At 32.5% G+C, this 22,045-nt stretch overlaps 3 protein-coding genes across 3 annotated transcripts; 1 reads left to right on the forward strand and 2 right to left on the reverse strand.

Annotated features, from left to right (window-relative positions):
* The first annotated feature begins 4,214 nt into the window (after positions 1-4,214).
* HELRODRAFT_192405 (hypothetical protein) lies at positions 4,215-5,121 on the forward strand. Its single transcript, XM_009022681.1, has one exon. The coding sequence runs from the start codon at positions 4,281-4,283 to the stop codon at positions 5,112-5,114; it is 834 nt and encodes a 277-aa protein (XP_009020929.1). The 5' UTR covers positions 4,215-4,280; the 3' UTR covers positions 5,115-5,121.
* Positions 5,122-9,780: 4,659 nt separating this feature from the next.
* On the reverse strand, positions 9,781-11,766 carry HELRODRAFT_192406 (hypothetical protein; the record flags this gene model as incomplete). The annotated part of the gene is made up of 2 exons (XM_009022682.1): positions 9,781-10,412; positions 10,884-11,766. A coding segment is annotated over one exon (342 nt), but the record flags the coding sequence as incomplete, so codon positions are not given.
* A 3,070-nt stretch (positions 11,767-14,836) lies between these two features.
* On the reverse strand, positions 14,837-21,856 carry HELRODRAFT_175238 (hypothetical protein; the record flags this gene model as incomplete). The annotated part of the gene is made up of 16 exons (XM_009022683.1): positions 14,837-14,923; positions 15,173-15,298; positions 15,902-16,021; positions 17,161-17,226; positions 17,372-17,476; positions 17,735-17,837; positions 18,355-18,438; positions 18,728-18,888; positions 19,285-19,435; positions 19,842-19,924; positions 20,246-20,401; positions 20,487-20,537; positions 20,685-20,802; positions 21,040-21,113; positions 21,313-21,403; positions 21,612-21,856. The coding sequence occupies 16 exons, from the start codon at positions 21,854-21,856 to the stop codon at positions 14,837-14,839; spliced, it is 1,821 nt and encodes a 606-aa protein (XP_009020931.1).
* Positions 21,857-22,045: the final 189 nt, after the last annotated feature.

Below are 22,045 nucleotides of genomic sequence, written 5' to 3' on the forward strand. Positions count from 1 at the left end.
ACCAAAAAACAACGAAGCAAAATACTTTGTAACCTAATTAATGTTACAATCAGTTAGTACGACACTAAATGATGCTCATCTATTCGTTTTCAGTATCAATTGTTATTGTTATACACGAGACTAATTAACTTGCTTGATGTATTCGGTCAATAAATCTATTTAATCAAAATATCTTATATATTTATGAAAAGGATTATTCATTGTCAATGTGTTTTAGTTTTATTAACATCAAGTTATTATTATTAATATTATTGTTATTAATAATAATAATATCATTGTTGTTATATTATTGCAACATTACGTTTACATTACATTAACAACAGATCATTGTACAGTTGCATTAATGTTTTATTTCCAATCTCCAAACATCTTTGACGTTAACATCTTTAACATCAACACAAAAGAACAGGAATTGAAAATTTTAAACATGTGTAAGGCAAAAATTATATGAGCGAAGCATGTTGTTAGTTCGTTCGTTCGTTCGTTCGTTCGTTCGTTCATTCATTTATTCATTATATTCATATAGAGAAAGAGAGAGAGAGAGAGAGAGAGAGAAAGAGAGAAAGACAGACAGATAGACAAACGACAATAAATGTATTCCTTCTTTCGTTCTTTCGCTTGTTCATTCATTCATTCATTTGTTCGTCATTCATTCATTCATTTGTTAGTCCATTCATTCAATTCGTTAGGAGTAACAACAAATTGACTTTGTAAAACTAGCACGTGTGATAATTAACGGCACCTCACGACAATAACATCAGTAATAATAACAAAACAATGGTACTACTACTACCACTACTACTACTACTACTACTACCACTACTACTACTACTACTACTACTACTACTACTACTACCACTACTACTACCACTACTACTACTACTACTACTACTACTACTACTACTACTACTACTACTACTACTAACTCTACTACAATTACTACTACTGATGATGATGACGCTGACGATTATATAGAGAAGATAGAGGGAAATTATAATGACGTCATTAAGAGGGATGTACTAGTGCAAAGTCATTTGTGCAATTGACTACCACCAACCAACCAACCAACCAATCAGCGGACCAGACCAGCCAATCGGCCAGCCAGTCAACCAATCAATCAACCAACCAGCCAGCCAGCCGGCAACTTAACTGTATATCTGCATCTCATTTCCTTGATTGTGCTGATAATAATTATTTGCGAATTTCCAAAATGATTTTTTTAGAGTTGTTCAGCAGAATCAGCTTGTTTCTCAGTAATTTTTTTGAATATAATAATTAATTAAAATTATTATTATTAATAATTCATAATTAATTTTATTTATTATTATGTCTACTATTATTATTACTGCTGCTGTTGTTTTTGTTGTTAATAATTATCATATGAAGTTTCTATCAGCTTGAATTCGAGCTTTTTCTAGAAGATATAACAACGAATATGATAAGTTTACAAACGTGATACTACGATTAAGCATTCTAGAGTTATTAGATATTGGTGAAAGATTAATTGAACCATGTGGTTATGCAGATTACTAAGGTATTGTTGTCTAGATGGAGGTTAGGGTGTAGAGGGCTTTGTAATTGGATGGTAATTGCGTGGTAGGGCAGAGAGGGACGAGCCAAACGCCCCTGCATCTTTGGCCCACCCCAGCCTCTTACAAATGAAACAAAACTGTCTATTATAAATACGACTAATTTCGTTTTAAAATGAATTAGATGTTTGTTGGTTTTTGTTTGTATTTGTATGTGTTTCTATGTGTTTTAATTTATGTGATGTTTTTATGTGTATATGTGTGTATAAATAATATTTATTAAACAAAATTCTCGAATATTCAAATAAAAATGTAAAGATCGCAGAATTTAACACAGTAAAAAATTTCCAAAGAAAGGTTTTTATTGATATGAAGAGTCAGACAGACTAAGGATGATGTCTGTATGTATGTTTGTTTGTATGTTTGTGTATTTATATGTATATGTGTCGGTGTGTGTATATGTATGTGTGCATGTATGTATGTGTGTGTGTGTATGTATGTATGTATGCCTGTAAGTTCTTCCAATCAAAAAGATGTATGTGTAACTGTAATGATGAGTTTAAACGTTTCATTGTCTGTTACCGTCATCTCCATTGTTCATTCTTTTATTTTATTTGCAGAATTTGATCAATCAATCACGAGTCAACCATTCATTCGTTTATTCACTTTTTAATTTATTCGTTCATTCGTTTTGTCAATCCATCTTACGCTCGCTGCGCACACTCACTGTTCACTATCATTCTCCTAAATGTTCAATTCTTTCATTCATTCATTCCTTCATTCATTCATTTTTTTCATTCATTTTTTCATTCATTTTTTCATTCATTCGTTCGTTCGTTTGTTCGTTAATTCAATCATAATATTTACGATGTAAAAATACGAAGATCATATTGATTGACAAATGAACGAAATAAGTTTAGATTCTAAATGTAAACATTCCCATATAACACCGTTTCGTTTCGTTTGGCATCGTATCGCTAACTGTATCGTATCTTTTCGTACCGGGTATCATTCCATATATTTGTATAGTATCATGTTTATCATCTTTACTTAATACCGTTAGAGTTTTTAAATGATGTCGTTTAAAACCTAACCAAACACCTCCTAAGTTTCGTGAAAAATTATGAATTTTAAACCAATGTTCAAATACAGTAATGTAAAAAACACCAACTGATAAACACACACACACACATATACACACACACACACATACACACACACACACACACACACACACATGCAAACTTATTAGTCCTAAATATCTCCAAATAGGAATTAATAAGTTATTAAGCGAATGAATGAACAAATAAACATATGAACGAACGAATGAATGAATGTGCGAACTAACGATCGAACAAACGAATGAATGAATGAGTGAATGAATGAATAAACGAACGAACAAATGAATGAATAAATAAATAAACGAACGAACGAACGTATGATGTTTTTGTGCTGCATGTGATTTCAGTTACAAATTGTCCAAAGGAAACTGGTACAAATTTCTGTTTTAATAATTAGCCAACGTTACAGATGATGGGCCAGGCGTTATCTGAGTTGGGAAAATTTGTAATGTTATCTCTTTGTTTATTTCATTGATCTGCCAATATAGTGTAGATTGGTGTGTGTGTGTGTGTGTGTGTGTGTGTGTGTGTGTGTGTGTGTGTGTGTGTGTGTGTGTGTGTGTGTGTGTGTACGTCTCTCTCTCTCCCCTCTCTTTCTCCTCTCTCTATCTCATTTTCATTTATCATAATGAGATAAGAATGATAATGATTATGATGATAAAGATAATGATGATGAAGATGAAGATAGATGGATGAAGTTGATGAGAGGAGGAAGGGAAAAAAAAATTGGAGAAAGATAGTTAAGAGTCTGAAAGTGCTTGAGAGACAACCAACGACGCCAAGTTTGATGTAGATGAGTGATGAATGAGTGAATGTACAGGCCAATCAATCAATCAATCATTCTTTTTTTCATTCATTCATTCATTCATTCTTTCATTCACTCATTTATTCATTAATCTTGTCACTATCGTCATCATCATCGTCGTCGTCATCATCACCATCATCATCATCACCATCATCATCATCTTCATCATCATCATCATTGTCGTCGTTTTCGCGGTCAATTTTTCTTGGACAGATGGTCCTCTGTCATTAAAAACAAACGTGTGTGAATCTTTGTGAGTGTGTGTGTTTTCGGGTGTGCGTTCACTTGTGTGTGTGTGTTTGAGTGTGAATCTGTGTGTGTGTGTGTGTGTGTGTGTATGAATTTCTGTGTGTGTGTGTGTTTGCTTATGTGTGTGTGTGTGTGTGTATGTGTGTGTTTGCACTTTGAATACCCGTACTTGACTGATCATTAAACATTGTTAGTAGTGCAACCAATCTACATGATCGTAAAATAATTTAAAACTTGCAATGTGGATAGAGTTAATTTTTAGAATGATTTCATTAGTCGCTGTGCTGATTATGTCGATAGTAAAATGATAAACTTAATGAGGCAATAATCACGGGACGAACCACAATCTAAATTTATAAACTTTGTTCCAATTTATTGGTCCACAATAAATGTTTAAATTTTCATTAGAACTGGTCATAAAACTCGATCTTTGTAGCTCAAATCTTGTAAATGACTTTAATGGAATTGTATATAAGAGAAGTAATTTTTCTGATTTACAAAAATTGACAAGTTTTGTGGGTTCACCAAATCAGCGTAAAAATAGAACAAAGAATCTCTGAAGAAATAATATCTGAAATGGGCTCCTCATCTAGTAAGAAGCAAGAAAACCGTTTGAGGGAGGAGGTCGAAGATTCAGCCGAACACGGCAATGTGATTCCGATTTCGAGATTGTTATTCGAGACTAACTACTCATTTAGTCAAAACATAGCCAACCGTCTGAAGGAAATGGTTAAAGAGATGATTGATGACGCCAGAAGGATCCAGCTGTCAGACGAACTCTCTCAATTTGACGGTTTTCTAGTAGAAAATAATGACAAATTTCAAATTAAGAGAGATGAATTGAGAAAATTTGTGTGCGTCATTTCTCTGGATAGAGACCACCCGAGCAGAACCAGCGGGAGATTGAAATTAATAGTAACAGAGAGTGTGGAGGAGGAAATACTGAATCGCATTGGCACCATGCCGGCTGACACGCAGTACGAACTGCTGAAGAACATGCAAGATGCATACTTCGATGAAGTTACTGGGTACAATCTGGCCAGGAACATTTCTCTGAAGGAAGATGGAATAGACCGTGTAAGAATGACCTACACCGACCGATACATTGAAGCATTGGCTCGAAGCAGACGCTACCGTCTGCCCTACTTCTCTCACAAGTTCCTCCATAAGGACTGTCCAGTCTGCAAGAAAGAGTTTGTTGAGGGGAAGTTCGTGCACACCCTGCACTGTGGACATGCCCTTCATTTCCATTGTTCGGACGCTTACATCCAACACTTCAGCGTGTGTCCTTGTTGTCGCGCGGACCTTGTGGTCAATCACAGGGTGGTCGAAAGAGTTGAAAGCAAGATGAATGCCGATGGCTCCAGGGATCTTTATGTATCTCTGTCACGTGAGCCCAAATATTACTGACCATTCTAACATGTGTTGATGCTTTTGCATAATTCTTGTTGTCAAATAAATCTATTTGGTTTTGGCAGTCCTAATATTTGTTGTCTATCTTCAACGTCCGGATAATCAGAATTTAATTTTAAGACTTTATCACTTAAATGATAATATTTAAATTATATAAAACATTATAGTTTGAAGTGCACACATATATTCGTACAGAAAATGCAATTGTTAAGTTCCAGCTAAAATTTGTACGCCAATGAAAACCGTGGGATTATTTTTGAAAACTGACACTATATCAATTATTATATACTTATGTGTTGTTTATTTTGGTCATTAAATGTTTCTAAATTATTTTGGACAATTTTATTCCTTTCTCAAATTTTATTTTATTTATTAGTACGAAATTTAGCGGAAAAATTCTGTTTCTCAAAAAACATTTGCATTATCCAGATTCATAATTAAGCTTTCTCAATAATTTCTGTACAATTCAGGTAAAATAAACTGAAATCGAAAAGATACTTGAGCATGTTTTCTAATTAGAGTTTATTCAGTTTACGAGATTAATTTTTAGTCTAAAACATCTATGAAGTTCTAAAATTTTGCTGTTTCATGGTGGTGTCAAATCTTCAAATGTTTGTTCAATTTCACAAATTTTACAGATTCAAGACTACTTGTTGATTAATTTAAAAATTAATGAATAATTCGATTTAATTTGATTCAGATTTCAAGATGAAAACCTAGTTCGTTATCATCACATGGTTTGTTTCGGTTCGGCTTGTAGTTGAAGCTGGTTTGAGTTGCATGAACTGCGTGGAACCCTGTTGTAGTCGTGGTGTGTTCACGTGCGGATGTGACCCCTAGGTACTAATTAAATACTACATCTAATTACTACGTGTGATTCGAATTTTTTGAAAGTCCAAGAACTCGCAACCTCAAAAAATCGCTATCGCCCACAAGCGCTCCCGACATTAAATCGTTAAAATTGTTATTATTACTCATTATATTAGTATTATTATTTTTGTTTTACGATAGTAACGATTACTACGTTAAATTATTTTCCTTCAGAAGTAATTATTATTCCCATGTAATGTAACCAAATTAATTTTCATGTAGTTGAAAGTTCCCCCCCCAAAAAAAAGTGCGTACTTATCAATAGGAAGGCGACTTGCTTACTAACTACAACAACTACTACTACTACAACAACCACTACTACTACTACTACCGCTGTTACTAAAACAACCACTACTACTACAACATCCACTACTACTACAACAACCGCTATTACTAAAACAACAACTATTACTACAACCACTACTACTACTACAACAACCGCGATTACTACAACAACCACCACTACTACTACTACAACAGCCAACACTACTACTACTACAGCCACTGTTCGACCAGTCTACAACGCTGAATTATCATTGAAAAAAGTGAAAAATTGACGGTGACGATAATATGTAGTTTTAAGAATATAGACAAATAATAACAACAACAATAATAACAACAAAAAACAACAATAATAATAATTCGCCTTATTTTTTTAGTTGTTGACTTAATAAGTTTTCTGATGATTGACTCTCAAACATTTGCATCGATATAATTCTTCAGATATTTTCTATTATGTATATTTTTTATATCAGTGTGTGTGTGTGTATGTGTGTGTGTGTGTTATTGTCTGTGTATATGTGTGTGTATTATTGTGTGTGTATATGTGTGTATTATTGTGTGTGTGTATGTGTGTATGTTATTGTGTATGTGTTTTTACTTACAAAAACAAAGTGTAAAAAATTAAAATTAAACTAAGTGATTGTTTTTTAATTTTAATTGTATAGTAAGATCGAGAAAAAGGAAAGAAGAGTTGAAGAATAAACGAAAGAGATAGAGAGGGAGAGAAAGGGAGAAAAAAAGATAGGGTAAGAGAGAGAGAGAGGGAGAGAGAAGGAAAATGTGAAATTTACCTCTTAAGAACAACCCCATAAAAATTACACCAATACATTCACTTCACTCACATACACACATACATAACTCCAACATGAAGCAGTATTAACAAAGGTATATAACGTCTTACACAGTTACGTAAGAAAACTTTTGAAAGGCATATGTTCAGCAAGTTACTTCAAAGTTTTGTAAGATAAGATGGGGTGTGACGAAACAATTTCTTAGAATTTAATAATTCAATATTAGTTAAATGTAAAAACGTGTTCTTATTCTAATTAGACTTGCGTAAACAAACGCATTCTATAATTATTTTTAATCAATTAATTATCAATTATTTAATTAATTTAATTAACTGACTTGACGAACGACTGAAAATATCATACCATCAAATTGTAACCCAAATTATACCACAGAATATGACACCAAAAAATTATACAACTATTTCACAAGAATCACACAAAGCATTTTTTAACAAACTTAATAAAAATAAAAATACTAATACAAACCAAATGCAAATAAAAACATTTATAGAAAAAAAGAAGAGAAATGTGGTGGGCTGGATCTAGGACAGGTTTGGTTAAGTTAGGCTTTCACAAAAAAGAAGCCTTCAGAAATACAATATTGTATTTAATACATTAATTTGGACGAAAGAGTGTTCATAATTTTGCAACAAAACTGGTGAAAAAATATATCAGGAAATTTCTTTTACAGACAAATTATTTAAAATATCGGCATATTGATTTTGATTAAGAATATTAATAAATCTTTTCTGATCTCCATACAAATAAATTCAGACCCTATCTTAAATATTTTGGGGTTTCTACGTCTTCTGTGCCTAGGTACCCTGCTTGGCTCTGGATTACCCGCCTTCATTAACAGCCCTTTAAAGACCAAAAATAAAAAGCCAATAAGTGTATCGTAGTCACATTGTGCATTTAACAATACATTAGTTTAACAATACAGACAAGCCTGTTGGACAGGCGTTTTGATTTGATTCAAATCTATTGATTTGAATAAAGAAAAAGTAATACATGTGAGTTCATGAGATGAATTTACATACAAAGTATACAATTTTACAAATTTACAAAATGTGTGTGTGTGAGAAAGAGAGAAAGAGAGAGAGAGAGAGAGAGAGAGAGAGAGAGAGAGAAAGATAATACAAAAGTGACGAAACGAAAAACATATAGTAAAAAATATAACATTTCAAATCTACAAACACACGGCCATAAAAATACAAATGAGAACAAATAACAACAGCCATTTACATTCACACATGTTCCTACACACATATACACAAATACACACACACACACAAACATACAAACACTGTCATATACATACAAGGACATTAACTTCTTCTTTGATCTCTCACGTGTTAAATTGAATGGGTCATAAATCATTGCATTCATTCGTGATCATGACAAATTGTTTCTAAGTGAGTGACTTTATGTGTGTATGGTTGTATGTGTGTGTGTGAATGTGTGTGTGTGTGTGCATGTGTATGTGTTTATATGTGTATAAACCATCAATTTTTATTATAATACATACACCCACACGCATACATACACGGATATACCCAAACACACATACTCAGAGACACGCAAACAAAACAAACTTAAACACACAGACGCGCACACACACACACAAAAAACATACACACACAAAACACACACACACACACAAGCAAACACACAAGCAAACATACAGACCATCAATTCTAATAAACAGACTGACTGGCTGCCAATAAAGTTAGACGTATTATTACCAGTTTGGGGTACTGTTGGAATGTAATACCAGTGTATGCTACTGTATTTGCTGGCTGGCAAGAGTAAGATAAAGATTGATTATGGTTTAATATTTTCGGGATCAAGTTCTTTCTTCTAAACTTCCGTAACATTGTTTAATTACTTTTGACAATGTTTTTCATTTATTATCACGTTTATTCAGTTGATTATCAATTCGGTCGTTAGTTCGTTCTTCGTTTGTTCGCTCACTCATGTATTTATTCATTCATTCATTCATTCATCCATCCATCCATCCATTCATTATTTTACCCTTAAAATGATTTGTAATCCATTGAACTTGAACTTTCCATCCATCCATCCATCCATCTTAATGTTGCCATGAAAAGTGGATGTTAATTAAAATTGGTCGTTGCGTCATAAACCCAATGACGGGAAGGATTACTTATGACGACGAGCATGCCATAAACATAAACGTTTCATATTCATTGTGTACTTGATGTTTCTCTCTCTCTCTCTCTCTCTCCCTTTCTTTTTTCAACTTTTTTGTCTCTTTCAGCGTTTGACTCTCTCTTTTTTTTCTATCTCTTCATCATTATCTTTCTCTCTTCTTTTATCTTCAAACATGTATTCCTCTCTCTCTCTCTTTCTCTTTCTCTCTTTCTCTTTTTTTCTCTCTTTTTCTCTCTCTTTTTCTCTCACACACAGACACATAGACACACTCACTTGCACAAGCAGTAAATAATCCGTTCCGATTGAAATAAATTGTGAGAATTATTAATTATTAACTAACATCCAGCCAGTGCAAACGATCGCGCTAGAGTTAAATTGTGAAATTCTTTGAAAAAACGAAAGGGGTGTTGTAAAAATTTAATTATTACAAATAATTAATCGATCATAATTTTATTAGATATAATTATTCAATCATAATTTTATTATTTATCAAAAAAATAAGCTAATAAAGATAATTTGTCTAAGATAGTTATTTAACTAATGAGTTATTCAATTAATTTATTTACTGGAACTTAAATTTTTTCACATAAAAATTTGTTGTACACTTTTTCACACGTACACACGCACACACGCACAAACACACACATACACACATTTTTACTAAATCTTTCAAGTGTATAAACTGTTACACACAAAATGCCAATCAGTGCTAATAGCATGTTGTTATCATCAACATGTTATCATCATCATCATCGTTATTAATATTATTACTACTATTAATATTATTATATTATTATTTTTTAATAAAATATTTAAAAAAATTTATTTTGATAAATAATTCTAAAGCTATATATTATACTATATTATTAATTATACAGATATAATTAAACATAAAGTTAGTTAGTGTTATATCTAGTTATAAAAAGATTTAACACGCCCCTGGGTGGATTCGAACCACCAACCTTTCGGTTAACAGCCGAACGCGCTAACCGGTTGCGCCACAAGGGCATATGACTGGCCATCATTATTGTTATAGGATCCATCGAAATTTTTATTTCATCAGCAGAAGTAGCAGAGATTTTAGGTAGATGATATATTTGCTTCTGCTTATAAGACCGTTGTATGTTTGTAGTTCATTCTCTCTTTCTTTCTCTCTCTCCCCTCTTTCTCTCTCTCTGTTAGTAAATTATTTATCAGACTAGATGAATTTTTAAATTTTGCATTGGTCAGTATCAGCAGTTGGACATTAATTACTCACGCGTATGTGTTGGGATTCATAATGCTAATTTCGCTTTTAAAATGTTAAAACTGATGTGTTTGATCAATATCAATTCAAATTTGCACTTTAGTTAAGATCAAAAAGTCTAATATTTCGACCCATATTATTTATTTTAAGCTATTTAAGTCATCATTCCTGTTGGCTTGACAATGAAAAAGATATGTTGCTGAAATGAATCTATTTCATGATTTTGATATATATGATATAATAATTATATCTGAAATTTTATTAAAAAAAAGAATGTAACGGCAAAGAACATGTTTGTATTAATTCCAAAAATTATCCAAAACTGATTTTATTTGACAAAAAAAACGAAAGAAAAAAAAGCGACAAAAGTTGTTAGAATGGTCAGTAATATTTGGGCTCACGTGACAGAGATACATAAAGATCCCTGGAGCCATCAGCATTCATCTTGCTTTCAACTCTTTCGACCACCCTGTGATTGACCACAAGGTCCGCGCGACAACAAGGACACACGCTGAAGTGTTGGATGTAAGCGTCCGAACAATGGAAATGAAGGGCATGTCCACAGTGCAGGGTGTGCACGAACTTCCCCTCAACAAACTCTTTCTTGCAGACTGGACAGTCCTTATGGAGGAACTTGTGAGAGAAGTAGGGCAGACGGTAGCGTCTGCTTCGAGCCAATGCTTCAATGTATCGGTCGGTGTAGGTCATTCTTACACGGTCTATTCCATCTTCCTTCAGAGAAATGTTCCTGGCCAGATTGTACCCAGTAACTTCATCGAAGTATGCATCTTGCATGTTCTTCAGCAGTTCGTACTGCGTGTCAGCCGGCATGGTGCCAATGCGATTCAGTATTTCCTCCTCCACACTCTCTGTTACTATTAATTTCAATCTCCCGCTGGTTCTGCTCGGGTGGTCTCTATCCAGAGAAATGACGCACACAAATTTTCTCAATTCATCTCTCTTAATTTGAAATTTGTCATTATTTTCTACTAGAAAACCGTCAAATTGAGAGAGTTCGTCTGACAGCTGGATCCTTCTGGCGTCATCAATCATCTCTTTAACCATTTCCTTCAGACGGTTGGCTATGTTTTGACTAAATGAGTAGTTAGTCTCGAATAACAATCTCGAAATCGGAATCACATTGCCGTGTTCGGCTGAATCTTCCACCTCCTCCCTCAAACCACACATTTCTTGCTTCTTACTAGATGAGGAGCCCATTTCAGATATTATTTCTTCAGAGATTCTCCGTTCTATTTTTACGCTGATTTGGTGAACCCACAAAACTTGGCAATTTTTGTAAATCAGAAAAATTACTTCTCTTATATACGATTTAAACAAAGCCATTTACAAGAATTGATCTGTAAAAAGTTTACTAGAATTGAGCTTTTCAAAGTTGTCTGTTTAGATTTACGACTGGTTCCAAAAATGTTTAATTTTTTTATTAATTAATATATCATCTTCGTTAGTTCTTAATTCGTGGTTTTGAATTGCTGTACTAATAAAAATTTTAATCAATAAATATATTAATTTATTATAATTTAGTTCGCTATTTTCTAAGATTTCATTCTTAACCGTTCTTAAACTTCGATTTTGCTTTGTTTTTCTTCTGAATTTCAACTTTTCACGGATATTTCACGATAATACATCTCTAGACATTGAATACAATGTTTTTAAAATTCTGAACCCAAGAATTGATATTTTGTTTATTTTGGCTCTTAGAGGGAAAATGTGTAATGAATGATAAATGGCGACTGATCTTGCCTAAAAGATACCAGGTTCGAATAAAGAAAGATTCCTACGTTCTTTCATTTCTCATGTGTGTGTGTGTGTGTGTGTGTGTGTGTGTGTGTGTGTGTGTGTGTGTGTGTGTGTGTGTGTGTGTGTGTGTAGATTGGACCAGCTAAAATTTTTGTTTTTTGATTATAAAACTCTAAAAATGAGAATACAACGTATTAAATATTTTAATAATTTTTATTAATTTTTTTTCAATTGAAATAATTTAATTAGTGATATAAACTTTTGTTTAATGATGAAACAGTAATAATATAAATTAATAAAAGTAGAAAAATGATAATGTCATTAATGATTCGTGATGTCAGTTAGTTAGCATTTCACACGTCAAGATAGCAAAAAGATATGTTATTGGGCTTAGATTTGAGAATAAATGTAGCCGATCTGGACCTATATATTTAAATAAGAAATAAAAAGTAAATTAGAAAGATTAATAAATAAATCTATGAATTAATGAAAGAATGAGTGTGAGTGAATGAATGAATGAATGAATGAATGGATGGTTGAATGAATGAATGAATGAATGAATGAATGAATGAATGATTGATTGATTGATTGATTGATTGATTGATTGATTGATTGAATGAATGAATGAATAAATAAATGAATGAATGAATGAATGAATGAATGAATGAATGAATGAATGAATGAATGAATGAATGAATGAATGAATGAATAAATGAATGAATGAATGAATGAATATAATTGGAAGAAAGAATGTATGTTAATATATATAAAAATAATAAATAAATATATACAAAACATACATATAAACAAATATTGGCAATCATGTAATGAACCAAATGTTTTTAGGTCTATAGAATTGCTTTTATTTGAAAATTTAAGCTATCAAAAATTATAAAGAATTAAAATGATAATTGATTTTACTTAAATTAATTATTTAATTTGATGAATTGATTTAAAAAAAATGAGTGAATGAACGAACGAACAAACAAATGAATGAAAAAACGAATATGCAATAAAATAACGAAAAAATGTAATAATTAACTTAAATAAAACAACTTTCAATCGAATGAATGAATGAGTAAATGAATGAATGAATAAACAAATGAATAAATAAAAAATGAATTAATTGATCGAATAAATAATGAAATAGGTGAACGAACGAACGAAAAACAGACAAACAAACATTAGAACAAACGAGACAGAAAGACGAGCGAGACCGCTTCAAGTTCCATTGTCACAAAAACATTCCTACCCATTCATTCGCTAGACTAGAAACCAAACCAGACGAATAAGACGAAAATTATAAATTTGCTTTAAAAGTTAAACAACGACACCTAACAGAAACTGTTTAATCGGTTATGGTGCCTACTACATCAACTACAGTGACCGCCTTCGATTGCATAGAGATCCCAGTCATCTATAACATGCAATCAGTCGTGGATCTAGAAGGGGCGAGAAGGGGGATCAGGGTTAGGCCATGGCCCTCCTTTGCTAGCAACAATTTGTATTAAAAGTCAGTAAAACTCAGTTTTGCCCAGATAAAGTACCATTTCATATCAAAAAAAGGTCGCCATCCTAATTTTTGGCCACTCTACCACAATCTTGGCCCACCCGTTAACAATTTTACTACCACAAATCTTGAACCCCTACGTCAAAGTTGTCTAGATTCGCCACTGCAGACAATGCCTGTGGTACGGAAATTCTCGTGTACACACACACACACATATATACACACACACACATACATCGTGTATCTGTGGTGATTGATACTTTTGAAAAATACCGAAAAAAACTGTTGCAATGATAGTATCAAAAATAAAATACCAGCAATAATAATAATAACAACAGTAGAAACAACAAAAACAGATAAGTCTGATAAGACAACATACATTAACAACTGGACAAATCAGTGTGAATTCCGCAACACCAGATCATATCATTATAATACTGCTAGATGGTTTGATAAGACCTTTAAAATTTAAAAACATTTGCGTATTCTCCGTTGTTTAAATATAGAAACGTACATACGTACACAGATATACACACATACACACATACACCACACACACACACACACACACACACACACACCACACACACATACAATGTACATTTTAATACAAAACTGTAGAATATAATTACATAGATTACACACGCAAACATACATCCTTTCACGACGAACTAATTATACCAAAAATTTTATTCAAAAACTATTCTGTCTAACACAAGTACCCAAGCATGCCATATACTCATAGTTCAAGTACAAAAAGTACAGTATTTATACACAAACTTTTGTGTGTACTTAAAATTTATATACATTAATGTGTACAAAAATGATGTACATGTATGCGCGCGCGCGTGTGTGTTGTACATATTTATGTGGTATGTATGTACGTAAATGTTTATGTGTGTGTGTGTTTGTATGTGTATGAGTGTGTAGAATAAATGTGTGATTTTTAAAGTTGTTGTGGAAAAATCATTTATGTGTAATGTTTTTATTGTATAACTCTATATGTGTTTGTTTATGAGTGGGCCTGTGTGTGTGTGTGTGTGAATGTGTACTTTTGCGTGTGTGTATATGTGTGTGTGTGTGTTTTTTAAAGTTGTTGATTGAGTGGCTGATTGACGACTTTGGCCTGATGCACCAGCGCTTCGTCGTGTCTCAATCGGTTGAAGAAGCCGCACTGTCAAATAAATAATTGTATTTGTGTTTGTGTTTGTATTTGTGCTTGTACACACACACACACAGACACGTAAGTACACATACACACACCAAATAACAACAAAAAAGATGCAATTAATTTCAGCCAACATAGCATAAATGATAAAGGATACACACACAGAAATACACACACAAAAATACACACACATACACATACGCGCGCGTGCAAACACACACGCAAACACACAAACACACACACACACACAGTTACCTTCCATAGAACTAGCATGAAGATGAGAAGTAGTAGAACTCCGGCGCAAATAGCTGCAATAATGACCCAGAGTTCGATCTTCTTTGGCCTGCCAAGATTCTGATCTGGCATGATCACTGTGTACGCCTGTGTGTGTGTTTATGTTTGTTTGTGTGTGTTTATGTTTGTTTGTGTGTGTGTGATTGTGGTGTGTCAATTTGTGTGTTGTGTGCGATCTGATGTATTCATGTTTAGGAGCCAGCTTAACTTTTTTGTTTGGTATGACTGATAAAATTTAAAATTTTATTAAAATTAATAAATAATTAACTATTAACGATAATAATAATAAAACAATAATAATAATAACTGTTATTTTTTTTATTATTCGACCTTAAAAACGTCATTATTAGTTTTCCTCAGCTGAATGTTGAGAGATGGATCGATGATGACGCGCGCTTTCGAGTACACCCGTATTTTGTCGATTGTTATGAAGTCCTGTATGTTTGTATGCGTGTATGTTTGTATGTGTGTATGTTTGTATGTGTGTATGTTTGTATGTGTGTGTATATGTGTGTATGTATATGTATGTATGTAAGTTATTTTTGTTTGCTTGTTTGTATTTATGTCATTAAATGTATGTGTGCATGTACGTGTATATGCAAAGCCACTGACATACAAAAACATTCACACTCACATTTACACACAGACATACACGCACACAGACATACACACGCACACGGACAAACACACTTGTAGAAATGTGGTATTCCACAATCTAGAGATGAACTTGACTACAACACTCTCTCCAGATGTCAGTGCCCCAATATGACACTTTACATTCACGCATACTGCTGTACCTCTGTCACAGTCCTTTGGTTTGGGGAAAAGTTTTTGGGGGAATTTTCATCATTTTTATTATCATTCATTATTCAACTTATCAATCAATCAATCATCCAACCATTCAATCAAACTGCTAACTAACCGACCAGCCAACAGACCAACCATTCAATCAACCAGCTAACTGACCTACCAACAGACCAACCTTTCAAACAACCAGCTAACTAACCAACCAACAATCCAACTACTCAATCAAACTGCTAACTAACTGACCAACCAACAAACCAACCATTCAGTCAAACAATAAACCAACTGACCGACCTGCCAACCAACCAACCAACTGACTAACTAATCAACCAAATAGTTAACCAACTGACCAACCAACTGACCAACCAACCAATCAATCAATCAACTGACCAATGGAATCATTTTTCCAGAAGAGTCTTCGGAGTACCAGCTTGTTTTTGGTTCCTTCGTCATCCTCACATTCCTTTTCACCCGATCCAGATGGTGACTCGTTAGACGAAGTTCAGTAAGTTGCTAAGACAATTATTCGATTTCACTTTATTTTATTGATTTATTTTGTAATAAATTAATTTATTTATAACTTATGTTGCTGAAATGATAACCTAGATATTTTTAAAATATTGATGAACGCGTCTGAGTGCTCTGTATAAAAATGTGTCTATATCACACGAACGCACTTACTGACATACTTAGACACACATAAACAAACACACACTCAGACATACGTAGACACACATAATCAAACACAAAAATACACACTCACAAACAAAACACACACACACACACAGAAATACGTAGACACACATAAACAAACACAAAAATACACACTCACAAACAAAACACACACACACACACAGAAATACGTAGACACACATAAACAAACACAAAAATACACACTCACAAACAAAACACACACACGCACAAACACACACTCAGACATACGTAGACACACATAAACAAACACAAAAATACACACTCACAAACAAAACACACACTCAGACATACGTAGACACACATAGACACAAACACAAAAATACACACTCACAAACAAAGAATAAACACACAGACATACGTAGACACACATAAACAAACACAAAAATACACACTCACAAGCTCACAAACAAAACACACACACACACACAAACCTTCTTGTTCCTCCTGTACTGCAACTTATTGAGAGATTCCTGATTGCAAACCACGTCCCCTTCGTACTTTTGTTATTTTTTTAAAATATTATGTAATCGAAATATTTTTAATTGATTTAATTAATAAACAAATTAATGATAATAATAATAATAACAATGATAATAATAATAATAAAATAATAATAATAAAATAATAATAAAAATATTAAACCTCGATATCAACGAGATAGAGAAGATGCTTATGATTCGTTAGTTCGTACGGCCATTCGATCTCCAGTGTGCTACTTTTAACCAAGCCTCCCCATGAAACTTTCATCTAAAAGTAGTAGTTGTAGTAGCAGTAGTATCAGTAGCAGCAGCAGCAGTGATAGCAGTAGTAGCAGCAAAAAAATTTCAATAAACATAGCAAAAGCAGCCGTAGTAGTATCAGAGGCAGTAGTAGTGGTAGAAATAGCATTGGCCAGTGCAGGCAGCAGTTAACGTAAAAGAAACATCAGCAGTAGTAGCAGCAGCAGCAGCAGCAGTAGCAGCAGCAGTAGTAACCACATAGAGACGCATAGAGACACAAACACACCTCGTAACTGTGTACCACAATGTTTCCTATATCTTCCTCACTCACCATAGCTTGTTCACCCATCACCTCACCGCCAAAGTAAACATCACTTGGTGATGATCTCCTATATAGAAAAAATATTAGTTACGTTAATTAAATCATAATTTAATACAATTAATTAATTAATTACAATTAATTAAATTATTGTAATTTGTAAATTTATTGATTTAGAGCTATAAAAATAATAAACTCGCAGAGTTTGTAAGAACAATTTTGAAATCTGGCTCAGATAAGGCTTATATTACATTTTAATAATTTCGCTTTAGATGCGGCTTCTTAAGTGCTAATTAAAATCGGAGGCTGATGCCAAATTATCCCCTGACCTTGCTTCTTTTTCAAGACCTGCTTAACACCCCTATATAGCAATAAACCCGATACATGTATTCAGTGTTCAATTAGAAATTCATCTTAAGTAATGGCAAACGCATTTACTAATTATCTTAACATTAATAATGGATTCCATTAAGAGAAAAACTTAAAATCAGGCTGTGAAGTCTTAAAAACATTGTATCACATAAGTAAAATAGATTATTAGTAATAAGTGTTAGTAACATTAGTAAAATAATGAATGTTTGCCCTACCCTTTGACCTTGAGCTCGGCTTGAACTATGACCTTTAGGAAGAGGGTGAATGAATCATCTGATATGTCAAGTTCGGCGCTGGTCCTGCGCGGTTTGGTGTTGAGTTATTTGTATTAAATTGTGAATATTTTTATATAAGTATTTGAATATTTGTGTTTGGATTGTTTGATCTGATTAAATTAAGAGTGATTGATAGTTGTGTAAATATAACAAAATTAAAATATAAGTATTTATATTAGAATGTTTGAAAAAATATCTTTTGTCGCGTTTCGTTTAATTCTTTTCGTTTAAATCCGTCCCGTCTCGTTTTGTCTCGTTTTACATGGTTCATTTCGTACATGGTCTCGTCTCGGTTCATTTCGTTAAAACTTACGTGTTAACAGCCACAGTAATGTTGATGTTCTGCATGTCAGGCTTCAAGTCCGAAGGATCGAGACGCAGGGCGTAAGTGAGTTGATGGTTGACACCTGGCATGGGGTTCCCGATCAAACATGATACTATGTTGTTGTTGTACTCGCATTGGTAGTTCTTACCCTAGAGTTTAGGGCGTGGAAATAATTAAATAATATTTTTCCAACATTCGTTTGGCACTGTAATGGAATAAGTCTTCGAATGATTCGGTATATCCGAGGTTGAATTTTTAATTTCAAAGCAATAAAGTTTGATAAATAATGAAAAATGTTTGTACTAGGCGGCCAAACAATTTTATTTGACAATTTTGCGAAACAAATTAAAAAAGCGACCGATTTACATGGCACATTCTTCGTAAGACACGTTTTTAAAACAAATACGTACATGAAAAATTAATTGATTTAAAAGCAAAACAATTACATAGACATATCGGACAAGCGTATTATCAATCAAACATAGAGATTAACACGTGCGCAGCACAGTTTATAAAAAAAAGACAAAAAAAACAGCCATTCCAACCTGATCATCAGTCCCTTTGTATTTGATTTGTTCAGGCAGGTACACGTACAGCATGGCTTCATGAGCCTCTTCGTCGTTATTGGTCACCTTGATGTGTAACAGAAGGTCTTTCTTCTCCCCGACCAAAATTTTATACTCGTTCTTGCTGGTTCTGGCGGTAATGGGCAGTTTTGTGAAGTGTTGTTTGGGTGACCAGACACAAAAAGCTCTTTGAAATTTAACTTTCGTCACTTGTAACATTTTTTTCTCGTAATATTTTTTTTTGGTAAATAAAATTTTGTTTCGTTTCGTAAAAATTTGATGGGATTTAAAGGGTATTGTTACTTTGATTGTTGTTTGAATAGATTTTAAAATGTTTATTCAAAGTGGTTTTAGTTAATCTCAAGTTGGACTTGACTCTAAAAAAAACAAATTTTACAATTAATTTTAAAAAACCTCTGAAAGTTAAAAGAAAATAAAGACATGCGTCAAAAAATCTTATTAGAAGTTGAATTAAACTATGAATATAGAAAAGAAATTAGAAAAAATTAAAAAAAATGAATAAACATTCTACTTACTCTTCAGGTTTGTCAATGTTAGCTGAAACTTTCAAGTTGCTAACACATTTTACACTTTTGACGCAATTTTTTCTGAAATGAACCTATACGGAAAACAAATTTCAAAAAATTTAAAGATTATTTAATTATTCATCAGTATTTTCTAAATTTCGTTGAATTATTTCTTACAAATCTTAAAAAAAATTAAAAATTATTCCGTGTCTATCCGTTATTTATTATAAGTTATCAAAAAATTCACCAACATGAAAAAAAAACTGAAAAAATATGACTTTTAATATCATTATATCATTTATATCATCATCTATACCTATATCCACTATATCATATATCATTTTATTTAAAGTTCTTGAATAAAAATCTATTTCCATAGTATAAATATATACAAAGTGTGGTATGAAACTCACAGATTTCGAGATATTCTTGCAATGAATATCGAGAATGGGGTGTTGGTTGATGTCGTTGAGTTTTTCTCTGGATTTGGAAGTGGCTTGAGCATCGCCGTGATCCAGGTCGTAATATAGATGAAATTTCAGTGGATTTAGGAAATCCTTGTTGTTTTTCTGTAGTTATTTTACAAAATAATAATAATAAATAGAAAGAATAATAAAAATAATAATAACAACAATTACAATAGCAAAGACTGACGTTGAGAAAGACGTTGTAGTTTTCGCATTGTGGAGCCTTGTGGTTTTGGAGCTAAAAAAAATGAAATATTGAATTATTTTCGTGAATTTTTATCGGATAAATCTCATAAATGAGTGAATGAATGAAAGGAAAAATGAAAGGAAGAATGATTGAATAAATAAAAGAAAGAATTAGTGAATGAGTGAGAAATGCACTAACATTTAAACTGTGTTTGACATTGGATGAACCATTGAAAGCAGAAAAATAAACTCGATGTATTGAGGTCCCCGCCAAAGTTTCCGACTTGATTCTATATTTCAATTTCTTCGGTATGTCTCTGATAAAAAAAAGTAGTGGAACATGGTTTGAGGGAAAATTTTGGGAGTTTTGGGAATAAATAAATCTCAAGATATTGAAATAAGCACTTATAATGTTACAAAAAATAATTTTCTAAAGACTTTGACAAAATTAATTTTCGGAATTTCAAATAAAAATTGCTGAATTTTTTTTCACTCGCTCATTTATAAGGTATTTAAGTTAAAAACTAAAAAACTTGAGCAAAAAAAACTCTTACCTGGTGTTATTCTCGTTGTTTTTTTGAAATTGTGAATCGTAGGTGAAACAAACTTTCAGACTGAATATGCTTTCCTGATGTAGAAAAATGATCGCAAATACAAAATACTGAAACTAATTGAATTGAATTCGATATATATAAGTTTTAAATGTTTTTGAAAATATTTTAAACGATTGAAATAATATGGAAACATTGTAATTTGCAAAAGTAATTTGTTGGAAAGTACAGATGACGGAATCACTGATCGTATGTGCTAAGAAAACAAAATCAAACTTTGATTCTATCGGGATTTAAGAGCTGTTGAATTTCGATGTACTCTTCGCTGGTCGTTAACGACGCGGTGATATTTAGTACAGGGCGACTCCTTTTCAGGTGGGATAATTTTGCATCATTTTGAGGATTTTTTAATTATTTCAAAATTTTTGACAACGCTATCAGCATCACTAATTCCAAAAATTTACGACAAAAAATAACGTTGAAATCTTTTGATTTACATACACTAAATAATATAAAAAAAAGCAACAAAGAAACAACCGACAACACCACATTTAACACTCAACCAGTCAACCAACCTGAGCACAACAATTGAAGAACTTTCTATACTCCCAACAACAACATCCGGATAATTATTTCCATCTATATCCGTGCCGCCAATAATCGAATAGCCAAACGTTTGGATCTTTTGACCAAACAACTGCGGGGTTATTCGTTGCGAGGGAGTCTCGATAAGGCCCAGTTTAGACCCCCGGTATATGTATACGGCCCCACCATCACCTTCATACGGTGCGCCAACCGCCAGATCTGTATACATTGCCATTGTTCACGTTGCGTTACATATATATATATATATATATATATATATATATATATATATATATATATATATATATATATATATATATATATATATATATATATATATATATATATATATATATATATATATATATATATATATATATATATATATATATATATATATATATATATATATATATATATATAT

Source organism: Helobdella robusta, assembly GCF_000326865.2.
Source record: "Helobdella robusta unplaced genomic scaffold HELROscaffold_33, whole genome shotgun sequence".
Classification (NCBI taxonomy): Eukaryota; Metazoa; Annelida; class Clitellata; order Rhynchobdellida; family Glossiphoniidae; genus Helobdella; species Helobdella robusta.

Bases quoted from the DNA above. Each gene is read 5' to 3' on its own strand.
- HELRODRAFT_192405 (XM_009022681.1), top strand. From the start codon at position 4,281: ATGGGCTCCTCATCTAGTAAGAAGCAAGAAAACCGTTTGAGGGAGGAG.